Source organism: Doryrhamphus excisus, linkage group LG2 (genome assembly GCF_037039965.1).
Source record: "Doryrhamphus excisus strain RoL-2023G ecotype Guam linkage group LG2, RoL_Dexc_Guam_v1.1, whole genome shotgun sequence".
NCBI classification, from domain to species: domain Eukaryota; kingdom Metazoa; phylum Chordata; class Actinopteri; order Syngnathiformes; family Syngnathidae; genus Doryrhamphus; species Doryrhamphus excisus.
The window spans coordinates 5,551,259-5,566,861 of record NC_136358.1 but is presented as its reverse complement, the minus strand read 5'-3'; the positions used below and the strand labels follow the sequence as shown (position 1 = coordinate 5,566,861).

General features: G+C 42.9%; 2 protein-coding genes across 2 annotated transcripts; one reads left to right on the top strand and one right to left on the bottom strand.

Moving 5' to 3' along the window:
* Positions 1-681: 681 nt before the first annotated feature.
* pea15 (proliferation and apoptosis adaptor protein 15) lies at positions 682-14,812 on the top strand. Its single transcript, XM_058068087.2, has 5 exons — positions 682-699; positions 1,622-2,017; positions 13,293-13,470; positions 13,543-13,698; positions 14,436-14,812. Exons 1-5 carry the CDS (start codon positions 682-684, stop codon positions 14,498-14,500), a joined length of 813 nt encoding a protein of 270 aa, XP_057924070.2. The 3' UTR covers positions 14,501-14,812.
* LOC144898124 (apoptotic protease-activating factor 1-like) lies at positions 3,433-12,974 on the bottom strand. The gene is made up of 3 exons (XM_078789103.1): positions 12,947-12,974; positions 3,837-4,075; positions 3,433-3,534 (listed from the first exon to the last, which is right to left on the bottom strand). Exons 1-3 carry the CDS (start codon positions 12,972-12,974, stop codon positions 3,433-3,435), a joined length of 369 nt encoding a protein of 122 aa, XP_078645229.1.
* Positions 14,813-15,603: the final 791 nt, after the last annotated feature.

The window sequence follows — 15,603 nt, the reverse complement described above, 5'->3', positions numbered from 1 at the left end:
CCAGAAAATATCATAAGGCCATCTGGTATTGGCTCTGTCCATCCGCATTGCGTTGGATGGATTACACTTCATAAAAAAATGTTCTATTTTGTACATTATTTTAGCACCGTGACTTCTGTAATGTTCTGTACTTTAAAATAACACGATAAAAATATTTTTTTCCTGACAAGAAATATCTGAGAGTGCTCGTGGGGACATGGCCTAAGAGAAGTCAGCTGATCACACACAAAATGTTAAATGAAACTCTGCAACTTGGCCTCATTCTGAAATAGCCAACTTTTGGAGAAGAAGAGGAAGAAGAAGTTTCTCTGGTTGGGACCGGTTTGAGTATTTTGGATGTGCTTATGATGGAGGGAATACAGAGCAAGAGGAAGGGATTTACAGACTGGAAGGCTCTGGTGACATCAGCTCTGAAAAATGTGTGTGTGTGTGTGTGTGTGTGTGCATCTGTGTATGTCAGTGGCCAAAAAACCTTGGAATTAGAGCAACAGAGAGGTGAAGAGGTCCCACTCTGTGTTTAAAATGGAACAGCAAAGTACAGGTTTCTGCGTTGTGTGTTTTTCATGCATGTTTAGTATCAAACACATTAACATGGTTTGTGTAGAATTGTTGTTAACTTGTTTTTCTGCCAAAGCAATGAGTCAAGCAGTGTTGGCACAGTTGAGTGGCTCATCCTATCACATGGTAGCAAAGAACAAAGTACGTTTACACACATTACTGTAATTGAGTTGTTTTTGTGATTCTTAGAATATGTACCTGTACTTTTACTTAAGCATTAAAAGTGAATGATGGCCAGGACATCCAATAATACTGCTTGCATTAGTTACATTTTAGCAGCAACATCATGCTAGACGAGCCGATTTACTTAAGAAAAACTGAATGATCTGAGTGTGTTTAAGCTAAGCTAAACTAAGCCTGGGTGGGTGTACTTGTCCAGCATAATAGTATACGTATATCACATATAACAGCTAGGGAGTGGGCTAGCTGGACACAAACATTAGTAACAGTAGCATAGCAATGTGAGCTACAGTGCTAACTTTACACATTCTAACAGCAACATCATGCTAGCTAGGTGAGCCTATTTAATGACTAATTATGCTTACCAGATTCATTAACGTCATTAAAACGACACCGGTTCATTCCCTGACAAACTAACTTGATTGCCCGAGACAGCTAGGAAAAGGGCGGGGACTTATGTGACCTTTAACCTTGAGCACGTGAAGGAAGGCAGAAGTGAGAAGGGCTAGCCATGCTAATCTGTTTATGCTAAACTGCTCTGTTTTGCTGCCATGTTTTAAATAAACCTTCCTTACTTAAGATCTTACGTATGACACGTAATATGACAACTTTATTCTTGTAAACATATGGCTTTATTCTTCTAAATTTACGCCTTTATTCTCGAAATATCAGATATTTTCCAGCTATATTATTTTTGTACCAAGGTTGTGCTTCATTTAAAGAACTATTCTTTAAGTGCACAGGAGAGTAGTCACCACATCTTAAAAAGTTACTAAAGTATATTTTGTTACACTCAACGGAGAAGATTTTTGTACTTGAGTATAACATGTTTACATTTACTTTTTAGTACTCTTTTCACCTCAGTTTTGTGTAAGAGAGCTAGTGTATCGGAGTGAGCCTCTGTCGCTCATACACGATCTATGGACGCGTCAGCCAGCGTGCTAACCGTGACAGAGAAGAAGAGAGAGAGAGAGAGGTGGGGGAGGAAGAGAGAAAGGAGATAGAGAGAGGTGGGGGGGAAAGGCGTTTCCACGCTTGGCCGCCGGCTTTCCGCTCACACTCGGCGTCGAGAGCAGTCACAACCGTCCTCACATCGGTGTGTCCACGTCACGGCCGTTTTTCCCACGCTGATGACGCCCCCCTCCCCTCGTCCCTCTTCATCTTCATCACCATCATTGTGACATCGAGGGACTGGACTTTTTTTTTAACCCTCCCACCCAACTCTCTTTTGTCTGACCCGGTTCCGGCTTCAATTATTCCACGTCGTTCTTTCCTCACTGTAAGTACATTATTTTCGTTTTCATCACGAAAATAAATAATATGGAGACAATTTGCATGCCGCTACGTGACTCTCCTTCTCCTCCTTTTCTTCTTCCTGTTCTCCTTCCTCCTCCTACACTGTCCTCCTGCAAGCGGTCAGTTATCCCACTCTCCAGAGGGCGTTAAACACACCATTAATTGAACTAATTGGATTGGTTTGGCATCCATACTGCATTAGTGACCGTCCCGTGGGTGCTATAAATTTGTCATTTATGAATGGAAGTGTGTGTGTGTGTGTGTGTGTGTGTGTGTGAGTGAGTGAATGAATGAGAGGGGGGGCAGCTAAGGCACTGTATTTTGGGAACTCAGGAAGTCATTAAATGCATCGTTTGGAATAAATTGTGTTTATTTCCTGTTTCCGCTTGGCCTCATGTAGCCCAAATATGTATTAGTGTGTGTGCCTGTGTGCACTCACGCGCATGTGTGTGCATGGACACCTTGACTCAGCTTTTCGGAGATCAAGCGGTCCTTTGGGGCGCGACTCAGTTTTCCCGTTGTTCACTTCCTGTTGTTTTAGTTGTGGTGTTGTGCATGTTTGTGGTTTGTGGTGAAGATGAGTGTAAAAACAAAAGGAGATCATTTGGAATGTTCCCATGCCTATTCCCGCTTCTACTTGGAACCGTCAAGAGATCCACTTCCTTCAGTAGAAAAAATAGTGAAGTGAATAGAGTTCAAATGATGAAAACGAAATTGACTTGTGGTTTCCTGGAGTGTTTGAACTCACAATCCCAGCAGGAAGTTTGGACCTTTGGGTTCAAAGGTTACATTGTAGGCCCTATTTTTTGAAAGAAGAGGTGCTCAAATGCTCGCATTTGAAGTTGCAAGCTTTTCATTACTTTATGAAGTAAAAATCTCCTTATGGACATGATACCTCCAGTTCTACCAACTACATGTCAGCCAGGTACAGATGTGTGAGCCAGGGGGAACAAGGGACCAGAGTTTTCCCAGTGAGTCGACCAAAATTGGCAGATGGACGGATGTTTATTTGTGAATTTATTGCAGCACCTTCTCGCAACAATTGGCTTGTGCAACATGTGATTGGTCATCTCCTCTCCATGAGCGCACTGCATGCCAACGTTGTTTGTTGGCCAGGAATCCGTTTTCATCTGCCGTAGTGAGTTGGTAACATATTGGTCATTTTTTCTGCTTGAGTGTCGTCAGCTAAACTGATTTTATTTACCTTAACATTTGAATCTGCGTGGTGTGGTGTGTTACAACTACATTTCGTCATATTTAGTATTATACTGAGTCATTGATGCATTACTTTTATGAGGCACTCACAAACAGAGACTTGACCTCCGTTCAGACCTCCAGTTGGGTGCGGTTCTGCTCGACCAGGAAGTCCTCCTGGAGGTCGTGGAGGTAGTACAAGTACTATCTGTTGTGACTGTCCACAAAGAGAAGAGATTTGTTGACAAATTCCTGCAGAAAGTCCTCCACCTCCTCTGGCTCTTGGTCCAACAGGACCGACAAGACCTGGAGACACCGACAAAGAGACCCAAAGAGTCACGTGGATTAAAAAAGTGGACCTAGATATGAACTATCAATCAATAGTATGAAAAATGTTTAGGGGTCCAAAACAATTATTGGACCCTTATGAGGGAATTATGATGTCATACCGATACTTATAAATAAATGATACCGATAACCAATCATTTTAAAACTGTGCAGGTGCGCAAATCAAGCACTCATTTTTTCTCCTGCTTTTCACAAAACGCCAAGAGACAATAAAAACAAGATCAAGCCAAAAAATGGCCCCCAGGCTGCATGTTGGACACCCCTGATGTCGTGGCCTGGTCCAGCGCGTCGTAGTCGTACGAGGTCGAGGATTTCCGTATGCGCTTAAACTGCTTCTGCTGAAGCTGGGCAAGGTAGTAGCGCCAGCGGTTGGGTTTTTCTGTGAGCACAGCGCCGATAAGTGATACTGTCATCAAAGGATGCCACCAGATCCATGAAGCCGAGCACCAAATGTACACTATCACCTTCAATACTACAAAGCCCACATCCAAGCCTTTCTCTGGCACCCCATCCACCCCAGAGATGGCAGCTGGTGCACTCCCTTACGCTCACCTGGATGCACAAATCTCTTGTCACCTCAACTCCGCTAGTCCACTTCCTGGCCCATGGTCGAGCCCCGTGGCAGAAAAGACAGACCCCACCCTGCTGAGCAATGTCAGAGCATCCAGCTCACAAACAGATACCATAAAAACCTCGCCACAACCTAGTCCACATAGACACAAGTCTTCGTCCGTTGGAGATCACCAAACAGGACTTTAACAAACTCCTGAGCAACTGCGGCAAGGCTGTATTCATTAATGGATTCAAGCCCCACAGCTGGCACGGGACCCAGACGCTTCTAAGCCTGCATACCTGGCTTCAGTCCACCTGCATAACATGACACATTCCATTCATAGACAACTTCAATCTGCTTTGTCATTGCCTTTCCGTTTATAAGCAAGATGGTATCTATCCAAGCCACCAAGGACGATACATTCTTAACAATAAAAAGTACCGACTCACCACTGCAGCAATGTTTAAAATGTTTAAACTAAATTTTGTCTTAGGTAGACCTGCTTGAATTCTAAAGAAAAAAAATTGCCCCATGGTTCAATTCCTATACCCTTGAGCTCAAACATAAAACACAAAAATTAGAGTTGTGGTGGTGTTCCACCCACTCACAATAAAATCCTTCAGCCTCGAAAGAGAGACTGAAGTAAAAATTATAGAAAGGTACTAAGTAATGCCAGAACAGCTTGCTAGTCATATTTACTTGAACTAAACAAAAATAACAATATTCCTCTTCAACACTGTGGCTAGGTTAACAAAGTATCATAGCACCATCAACCCATCCTTCCTTGCAATGCATAGCAGTGATGATTTCATGTCATATTCATTCATTATTCATTTTCTACCGCTTATCCTCACAAGGGTCACGGGCGTGCTGGAGCCTATGCGAGAGGCGGGGTACACCCTGGATTGGTCGCCAGCCAATCACAGGGCACATATAGACAAAAACCATTCACACTCACATTCATACCTATGGACAATTTGGAGTCACCAATTAACCTAGCATGTTTTTGGAATGTGGGAGGGAGCCGGAGTCCCTGGAGAAAACACACGCATGCACGGGGAGAAAAACTCCACACAGAGATGGCCGAGGGTGGAATCGAACTCAGGTCTCCTAGATGTGAGGCCTGCGTATACTGCGTCGCTTCACTTCCTGCAAAATGGCAGCAACAACACGGCTTCTTTCAGAAGGTCCCATCCCACCAATTTTATTGACCAAGCTTGACTTGCTGCAGTGAGTGTTGTTGCTTCCTCCCTCCGGGTGCGTTGTGTGGTTGCTGAGCGCTGCCTACGCCGCCAAAAAGCTACTTTTTTTTAAATGTCTGCTTCTCTGCAGCATCCAGTACACTCCACTTTGTTTGCATGCGTAATCCACTTGGCGGCTCGGCACCAAATCAAACGCCTCAGTGGCTTTTGAGTGGATTTGATAAGAGCTGATGTGATTGGAGTTGTGTGTGTGTGTATGTGTGTATGTGTGTTGTTTTAATCACAGCAAATGAAAAGTTGACAGTCATCACAGAAGATCTTTGCGGTGCATTCAACTATGCGAGAAGTGTCATCTAACCTGACAGCGAGGTAACTTCCTGTTTGACTGAGATGCCTTCAGGGCACCGCCATAGTGTGTGGTTTTGCTCTAATCCTTTGAGGGCTGCTTGTTGTAGTTGAAAGGGTCTGTATATAGTGTGTGTGACCCTCCAGGGAGTCGTGTACCTGTGTGCTTGTCCACTAATGTGCTGCAGCGCTACACAAAACCCAGACGAGAAGCTCTTATGTAATCCCACTTTTTTAGGAGGGATGATGTGACCATCCGGCTCATTTTTGAGGATTCAGAACCATGTGAGTCTGCTATTTGCCATGTCTATTTTCCACGGTTGTTTGAATGCACCACACAGGTGCCACTTGCGAATTAAGCGGCAATGAAGCGGCCCGTTTGTTTGCATAGCTCTCGTGTCCGTCATCCTGTTTTGTTGTGCATCGTCCAAAGTGAATGAGCCACACAGGAAGTTGTTAAGCTCCGCCTCCAGCTCACAGGTCAACAAAACACACACACTCACACATTCAGCCCCTCGTCTGCCTTTTCCTGTCAAACAAAGCGAGACGCGGCCTTAACTTTTGTATGGTTACACACCGTGTGTTTATGTGCATCCGCTTCCTTTTCCTGCATCTGGAGCACATCCACTCCCGGTTGAAGCTCTACTGTAGGGTGCTTGTGTTATTCATTTTCATTCATTTTCTATGCCGCTTAATCCTCACTAGGTATTAACCTAACATGCATATTTTTGGAATGTGGGAGGAAGTCAGATTGCTGGAGAAAATGCATGCACAGGGAGAAACACAGATCTTCCAGATCTCCTGAATGTGTGACCAACATGCTTACCACCTTGTGCCCTCCTGTCCCATTCTTTTAATGTTATGTTGCTGTGTCCGATATATGGCATCCATTACTTCACGTACCGCTCGTTGTACAGAGTGAATGTTGTAAGGTAAGATACTATTAGAGGTCAAAGTCTTCCTCTCAATCATGTTTTTTTTGGCTTCCTCTAGGCAGTGAGATGATGACAGGAGGTGAAGGATATTTTTGACTCCAGAAAAACGATGTCACTCATGCGTTCTCAATCACTGCGGGGGGGGGCGGATGGACTCTTACGCCCTCATTTTATCTACACTCTCAGCCCCTCCCCTTCTCATCCTCGTCCTCCCAGAGGCACTGAGATATTTTTATCCTCGGCAAAGCTGAAACGTTAATGAAGCGTCGGCCTCGCGTTTAGTGTGACACACTCTGACATTTGCTTCTGCTGTAGTGCTGCATACGTATATTACGTTATCATACATTCATAATATAATCAGCCGCCAAGATCCTGCATCACTTGGTCCATTTGTTGGTTCTCAGCACTTTTAATGTGAATGACCAGCTTCCTGGAGCTGTTAGCATTACCCGCTAACATGAATTACCTAGGATGACCATATTTTGATTCCCCAAAACAAAAACACAGCACACTTGCCCCAGCAATGAGATACTCAAATGATGCTCAAAATATATTGAATAGCATCAGCACATTTAAAGTATGCCTCCTCTTTAAGGATAGAAAATGGTTATATTATAAAATACTATCTATAAACAAAGACACAAATTACAAAGGAAGAACATGAAAAAATTGGTAACCAATATTTTCAGCAAAGTAGCTTGTCAAGAAATTTTAACCGCCATTGTGCATAATGGCCCCAATATTATGAGCTTACGTCTCGACGGGCATCAGAGCATTGCTTTTTTTTATATATTATCATTATTGTTATTATTATTGTTATTATTATCATATTGTGATTCACACCAAAATAACAATACTGCATTTTTTGGCTCAGTCTTTGGTATTTTGTAGAACCTGTTGGGGTTTTTTTTGTATTTTTTTTTTCAAGTGCTGACCATTTTTTGTGGAGTTATCTGCACAAATGGTGAAAACGGTCCTTGATCCAGAAAGTGATCTCGATCACCCCCAAAATTTATTAAATTCTTCCATATGCCATTTCTGACAATTCCTGAAAATATCATCCAAATCCATTCAGAACGTTTCAAGTTATTTTGAAAACAATCAGACAATAAACACCATAACCAAAAATTATGTTTTCATCACTTTCTAAAAAAAACAAAACAGGACAGGACGTGTCCTAAGAAAACAGGATTTGTGTTCACTCAAAATGACCTCCTCCCTGCATTGGTTCTTGGAGCCGTGAGCATGAACAACTAACATCAATTAACAGGTTGACTCACTGCTTCTACTTCCTGCGGCTGACAGCATAAATTGCCAGATTGCTTTATTTTTTCTTGTGTCATTAGCAGTACCTGCTATTATGAATTACTCGTGGTCCCTATAGCATTGGTTTCTGTAGCTGGCAACATAATCTCCAACAATATCCATAGAAAGTCAATGCTATAAAATTAGCATTGTTCTATTAATGTATTATGGATTGAATACAACATTTTGACCATTCTCTCTCTTGCATAGCCTGCGTCTTCATCATCTTCCATCTTCAGTGTGGCCTGCTCATCAGGTGCTGAAAGTCGCCGGCTTGCTTGCCCTGTAGCTTACAGTAGCTGCACGGGGGATTTTAATGGATTAATGAATTAGGGTTGATGGTGGCTGCGTGACTGCACGCTGTCTTTGTCTGGCTTGGCTCGACTCCTTTGGCTGAGGGGTCATCCAGTCATGACCAAAAGGCATCTGTGTCTACTGGTGTGTTCAAGATGATGAAAGCATGCATGATCACGTATACAAGAATACAAGTTGGTGCAAACTCAACGGGAGGAAGATGATAAACGAAGCTGAGCAGATTAGCTCCACTTTTCAATTCCTCTGCTGTCTTCCTCTTCCTAAACCGTCCAGGAAGTGCGTCTGTGTCCGCAGGAAGCATTCCAAGCGGGTTTATTGAGCCTCGTCTTTGTTTTTGCCTCCGCTTTCTCTCACCCTCCCACTACCTCTCTGACCTTTGCTCTTTGGCTTCACGCAAGCTTGCACTAACAAATAAATACGTTTGCTATCTGCATGCAGGACACATCCATGAGGCGCCCACAGTTTGTGTGTGTGCTTGTGTGTATGTGTGTGTGTGTGTAGCTGCCCACACTCTCTCCCTGCTGACGCTGTGTGCAGTAGCTCGCAGTGAAATGACAGAAACATATGTGAACAGATTTGAAAACAACATACATACTGTTATTGGTCGTGCACATCGTCCATTTAAGCATGAGACCTGCTCCAGTGTGCCCCCAAGTGGTGTCAGTCTTCTAATGACGTTAGCTCATTTAGAAAGACCACTTTGTATGCAAAAGTTAAATTTTAATAATATTTAGCTGTTCCTCTCCTTAATGGTACGTTGCTGCATGTGATATATATTTTGTTGGAGTTACAGTGTCCTATGTAAAGTAGATAAAGTGCACAATAGCGCTTCACTGAAAGAGACGTAGACACTGTTCATTAGCATTAAAGTACAGACACGGAAAAACTGCTTGTTCCCAGTAGGGCTTCCTAAAAGCAGGGATTTTGGACAACACAGTTGCAGTATACTATTGTGGGACCTCTGAGATGTACTTAACATTTGGAAAAAAATAGTAGAGTATGAGACCTTTAGTAACCCCAAACTACAAGGCTATTTTAGTATTTCTAGAAAAGTCACAGCAACAACAATGGAGCAAAGACTAAAGCTAGGCACTTTAAAACTGTGTGCGCATGGCCCCGAACGAGACAAGCATCTCTGTTGTTACCATGGCGATGATCACTTTCTGCAGTTATGTTGGTGGGGCTAGGACTGAGGATGAGTGTGTGCACTTTGCAGTTGATAAAAGCATTTTAAGCCTCATTTTCTAATTTTAACTCCACCACCCCCATTGCCTTCCCTCTCTCTCTCTCTCTCTCTCTCTCGCTTTCTCTCGCTCTCTCTGCCTCTCTCTCACTCTCTCTTTGAATTAATATGAGAAGAAAGTGTGTTGCATGGAGTTTCATTTCAAATTTTATATGGGCACCAACATTTTCCTCCAGTTTCTCAAGCCTGCCCGGTACCACATTAACCGATTTCACAAGGAACTATCATATTTGCCATAGATTTTATTATTATATTATTAATTAGAACATGGAAAGTTACCCAAAATTTTAAGAGTGGTTGAAAAATTGCAAGAATTTACATTATGAACTGTTGCATCTTAAATGGGACCTATTATGCTTTTTCCACTTGACCTATAAATGTAGTTAGAATGTTGTATTCACGTGTTAAACAATGCCAAAGTTTCAGATAATAAGGTTTGCGCTTTTGGAAGTGAACCTTGAAAGACGTTTGCGATGGCTCAAAATGCTCGGTTTTAAAAGGCATGCCTCTTTGTGATGTCACAGAGGGATATGGGCCATAGTTTGGCAGCACTTTGGGCGTGTGACCAATCACAACAGAGTTGGCATGTCCGGATACCATTTTGACAGGAAGCACAAATCAAAGGAAATACAGTTGGAATAGGTGCAGAATCTAATAAATTTTCTGTGCGGGTTATTGTGTGTAGCTGCTCTACTGGAGACCTCAATTCAATACAAAGGGTCGAAAAAATTAGTATAATAGGTCCCCTTTCAGGAGGTTCTAAATGGAGCACTAAGCAATGTATTGCATGCAAGAATGATGCTGATGAAAAATTTCAGACCATACCTCCCCCAAAAAACCTGACCCCCCCTAAAATAGAAATAAAACATTGAAAACACACTCAGTGCTGAGTAGCTCTGCCATTCTTGTTAATCACCTCAAAAATTTAACAACTTGCAGTGTTGTCCTGTTGAAAAAGCCAGTCATTACATTTCCACATAACCAGCTGCTGTTTGACGCCCCTCCACAACTTGAAACACCCCAGGTCATAATGGCACCCCCTCCACTGTGCCATGTGGAAAACTTATCATCTCCTTATCATGCCAGTAACTTTGGAAGCCATCATGCCCGTCAAGTTTCCTCCATTTTTCAATGCCCCATGTTTGCTGCTTTTAGGCAAATCCCAGTTTTGTGGGGTTGATGGAGACGAGGCCTTTGAAGACGTTTTTCTTTTTTAGAGCCTTCTCTGGCAGATACCGTCTAATGATTATTGGACTGCACTAGGCACAAGTAACAACCTTCATTTGGCCCATGTTTTGGCAGACAGGCAATCGGATCATCCGGCTCAGAGCTGGTGATATTTTTGGGGGTCTACAGCTTGACTTGTTTGTTCCAGTCTCAGCAATAATGGGAAAGGCTTTGTTTACGCAGCTCAGCAATCACACCATGTGTGAATTTACACTGAATTTACATTGGCTTTTAAAAGCTATGGTTTTAAACTTTTGATCAGCTGATGAACAGCCCATTTCATTTAATGTTTGTGTGCAATAAATTGCTTTCCCCAAAAGTTTTGCATTTTGAAACTCCTTAAGATCCAACAGCACAAAATGTAAATTCTTGCAAAACTGGTCTTCAGATTTTGATCAGGAGTATATTCCTAGTGGATATATATATATATATATATATATATATACAGTCTGTTTATATATTGCATGTCACAGGCATGTCAAAGGAGTAAAAAAAAGCCATGTTTCATTGCACAGATGTGTACAAATCTTCTATCCTCATCCATGAGAAGTGGGCCACTGGCCTACATGCTTCTACGCAGATTAGCGCTTCCTCCTTTCTCTCTTTTTGACGCCTTTTGGCTGATAGGCGCTAGCCGCCCTCACCGCCATATTGGACACCACTGCGGATCTCGCTGTCCCATAATACATTTCGACTGTCCCACTCATGTACTCCCCAAGTTGCCCCTAGTAAGGAGGAAGGTGTTGTTGTAACAAAGAGTATCACAGAGGAAGTGTTGTGAACAATGTGATTTTGACGCTGGACCCGCAGAGGGCAGGATGCCAGGTTGCGCACACAGCAGATGGTGGCATTAAATGAATGTGCCTTTGCCAAATGTAACATCTGCTCTAAAAAGTTATTTATTTGCGTCAGTTTAAGCTAGCTTTGACCTGAGATGAGTATGTCACTCAGAGCCCACAGCAACACACGTGACCAAAGACAAAAATATCTTGTCAAGTTACAAAAGACGTCTTTTTTTCAGGGAGGGATTTTTTTTTTTAAACCACCAATTCAGTTGCCGTGGTAACGACTGAAACCTCATCTCCACGCATAGCCCAGTGTATAGTGGGCTTTTATTCTGAAAGGAGTGGGAACTCTGCCCTAGCTGTCGCTAGGTAACTGTCTCCAGGGCCTCAAGGCATAGCCAGGCCTGGTCTCCATGGTAACCAACCAGCCGTGTGAATGGACTTGTTGGTCATCAGTGTTGAACTTGAAGTAGAATAGTATTTTTTTATACTTAAATTACTGTAATAATAATGTTGTTAAATAAAGTTAAAATAGTCATGTTGAGCCATATAATGAGACACTACAGTAAACTAATAATATAACGGCATTGATATTGTTTTTACATTGTTCATAAAAGCCAGCCATTCCTGTCCAGACCTGTACCTAATCTTGCACCATACTCTCAGACTAGAGCTGTCCTATCTAGTCTTTGAGCATGAACTGATGAAGCCTTCGCAGGTGAGAGGCACAACGTCTTCTAAGAAAACCGGAACAGAAGAGAATGACCTGGATGAATGACAATTTTAACAAGCATTGCTCATCAATTATATATTATGGTAATAATAAATGAATTAATTTAGAATTAAGTGCAGCCGTATAACATACTTGGATATTACAAAACACAACAATGAAGTAGTACAATAAAATAAAATATACAATATTTTTTCATGTAAAATCAAAATAAGTTGTTTAAATGTACTCATGTAGAAACCTGTTCCAGGTTTTTAATGGCCAGTATTTTGTCTGCTTAAGCTTTGCTGCTTTATTGCTAATTTTGTACTTTAAGTGCATGCATCTTTGCACGCACAGAGCAGACAAAAGCGGGTTTGTGTGCATGAGAATGTGAAGCATACTGGCCCTCTTATGTGTGGATGCAGTGTCACGCTCGTCCCCGATTTTGAGGTGGGGGTGTGTGGCCTGGCCTGGGATGGGGGCGTCAGCCAGTTGTACCATCAATGCAGTTTTGATTGCACTGCTCCTTTGTGGCGCTTTTTATTGGAATACATGACAGTATTGCTCAAAGTTTACAGAGTCGATCACTTTAAAATGGAACCAAACCAAAGGGGTGGTTGAGCTAGGGTGGGGGGGTGGCGCAAGATGTAGCTGCTCTGTCCATTGTTGTCTTTTTTTCTTGTGCCCCAGTTGTGCACAAAAGCAGTGCTGATCCATTGTGGTGCCAAACAAGCACACGCACACTCACGCTTGTCAGAGGCAAAGCGCCTTGTCATTGTTGTGCGGCTCAGATCAGTCGCATCATTCAGTCTTTTTAAAATAATGCCTTGTCATCATCATTCATTTGTGTCATTTTGCTGTGTTTGTGTTTAGAAAATGCACATCACATAAGTAGTGTTGTTATTACTATGAATGGCATGTTATTTACTGGCATTGTAATGTTAAATCAAATGCTTTGGCGACCTCTGATGGTCGAGCCAGGCAAAAGCAGCTAAGCTATATGGGTCACAGCGTTCGCCATCTGGCATCCATGATGCCTTGCGTGTTTGCATGTCTATCTTAAGCCAAATGTTGCGTTGTGTTGTGTCGTCCAGAAGATGGCGGCGGAGTACAGCTCTTTGCTTAGCGACCTGTCTGACAACATCACCAACGAGGACCTGGAGCAGCTCAAGTCCGCATGCAAGGAGGACATCCCCGAGGACCAGAGCAACGTCATCACGTCCTCCAAGGAATGGTTCAGCTACCTGGAGAAGAACGACAAGCTGGCCCAGGGTGAGACACACAAACGCATCCACCTGACCATGCTGCTGTGATCTCTGATCTCTTTGCGGAACTTCCCCACAGACAACCTGTCCTACATAGAGCACATCTTTGAGATTTCGCGGCGGCCCGACCTGCTAACTCGCGTCATCGAGTACCGCACCACCGTGCTGAAGATCTCTGAGGACGACGAGATCGACACCAAGCTGACGCGCATCCCCTCTGCCAAGAAATACAAAGGTCAGGCACAAATTATCGCTGGATGTTTCACTCTGATTTTTCTTAGAAGGACTTACCTGTGTAGTCCACGGATGTCCATTTGCGGATCGAAATTGGAAAAAGTTTATACTCTCGTGTTGTCTCTGATACCACAGCGGATGTCTGCCCCCTTGTGGCCAACATAATAGCACAACGGCACAACCGTACTACAAAATATATAACTTATGCTGTGAAAGTCTGTTTTAAAAGTCAACAGAGTATCCATTAAAATGTTTAAATAAAAAGTAAGTCCAGGGAATAAAATTCAGTGTCATATTTTTCATGTATATGCCTCACATCACAGTGCAGCAGCATGCTGTGTATTCCTTTCCTGTATCCCACAATAACCACAAGAAATACGTAGCAATCATCAATGACAGGAATGTATAATGTACATGCAGTGTTTTGTAACATTGCTATACAGTACAGTATGTTTGCTACATTGCTAACACATTTTAACAGCAAAAGCATGCTGGGTTCGCCTGTTTGCTGAAGAAAAACAACACTATCCAATTTAGAGCTCCTACACCTGTAGCTGACTTGCAGATAGCAGCATTTTAAGACGCGTAGCAAAGCCTACCCACAACCTCTAAAGCGCCTTTTCTCTCAACAGTGGCGGAGATGATCAACTGTCTCACATTACTGTTAGAATTAAAAACTCACACTGAAGTACATTTTGTCGCGTCTAACAAAGTCTCACTCTCATGTCTCATGTGAAGACATCATTCGCCAGCCATCTGAAGACGAGATCATCAAGTTGGCTCCTCCCCCCAAAAAGGCATGAAGTTGGCTGCCGTGACCTTCCGCAACCACCGACTCCTTCACTCCTGCCTCGCCAGTCAACCAACTGACCGTCTGGTTCTCATCAACGTAACCCTGCCCCTCTTTCTTTTCTATTACACACACACACACACACACACACACACACACATACACATACGCACTGACAAACCACTTATAACCAATCAGGAAACAATAGAAGTATCATTTCTGTAGTCGTTGGAGTTATCCACCATCCAGGTTCCTGCCATGAGTCACATTCTGAATGTTGACTCTAGACACTTCTTGTCTGTACTTTTTCCTCTCCAAGGTTCTGTCTAACGAAACAAAATGTAGTGCTAGTATCATCTTGGGCCTGCCTTCTGGCTAGAACCTTGGCGGGAAAAAAAAAAAAGTCTTAACACAATCAACGCTAGCAAGACTGTTGAAGCCTAACTGACACTGTGTCTCTGCCCCCCCCACGACAAAGCCTTACTCCATGAACCCTGCCCCATCATGACCACTGCAATCTGCCCTTGCCAACCTTCCTATTTAAAAACAACTTTTATTGTGAAATGTGCTCCGGCGTAGGGACTTATTTCTCTTTTTGGGGGTTTCTTCTCAGGGGACCCCACCTGTCTGTTGTGAAAGTCGAGTCTCGCAACCCCTGATTGACCCGCTGTTGGATGACTTTTGTCTACCGCCACTGTCGCCACCGTTTAGGTGTTATTTTGTACATGGGACACATGATCGGTCGGGTTCGCATAATAAGATCCTGCGCTAAATTATGCATTCAGCAAATTAACAAAGCTTATCTTGGTGAATCCAATAGGGGGCAGCATGCTACATTGTAGTTGCTTAAAAAGAAGTTGCTAACTTTGTTCAGCATGAATTTACTACTTGATGATACTCTCCTGATGAATGGATGAGGCACACAATCCAAAAAGTGGAGCGTTCTAGCTTGCTCACATGCTCTCACATTGTTCCAAACAGCACCTCAAACTAGCTGTGTGTACTATTACAACTACTTGGTGTGGTGCATTCAAGACCCTAATGGAAAGTTGGGAATATCCCACTTGGCGCTAACATCCCATTTCAAAATGAATGAACTCTTCAAGAGATATTTTC

Coding starts and splice junctions, on each gene's coding strand:
- pea15 (XM_058068087.2), top strand. Junction 2,018..13,292: donor CACGTCGTTCTTTCCTCACT/GTAAGTACATTA, acceptor TGTGTCGTCCAG/AAGATGGCGGCGGAGTACAG. Junction 13,471..13,542: donor GAACGACAAGCTGGCCCAGG/GTGAGACACACA, acceptor ACTTCCCCACAG/ACAACCTGTCCTACATAGAG.
- LOC144898124 (XM_078789103.1), bottom strand. CDS start 12,974: ATGACAAGGCGCTTTGCCTCTGACAAGC. Junction 4,076..12,946: donor GCGCTTTGCCTCTGACAAGC/GTGAGTGTGCGT, acceptor ATGGGGTGCCAG/AGAAAGGCTTGGATGTGGGC. Junction 3,535..3,836: donor ACCAGGCCACGACATCAGGG/GTGTCCAACATG, acceptor CGGTGTCTCCAG/GTCTTGTCGGTCCTGTTGGA.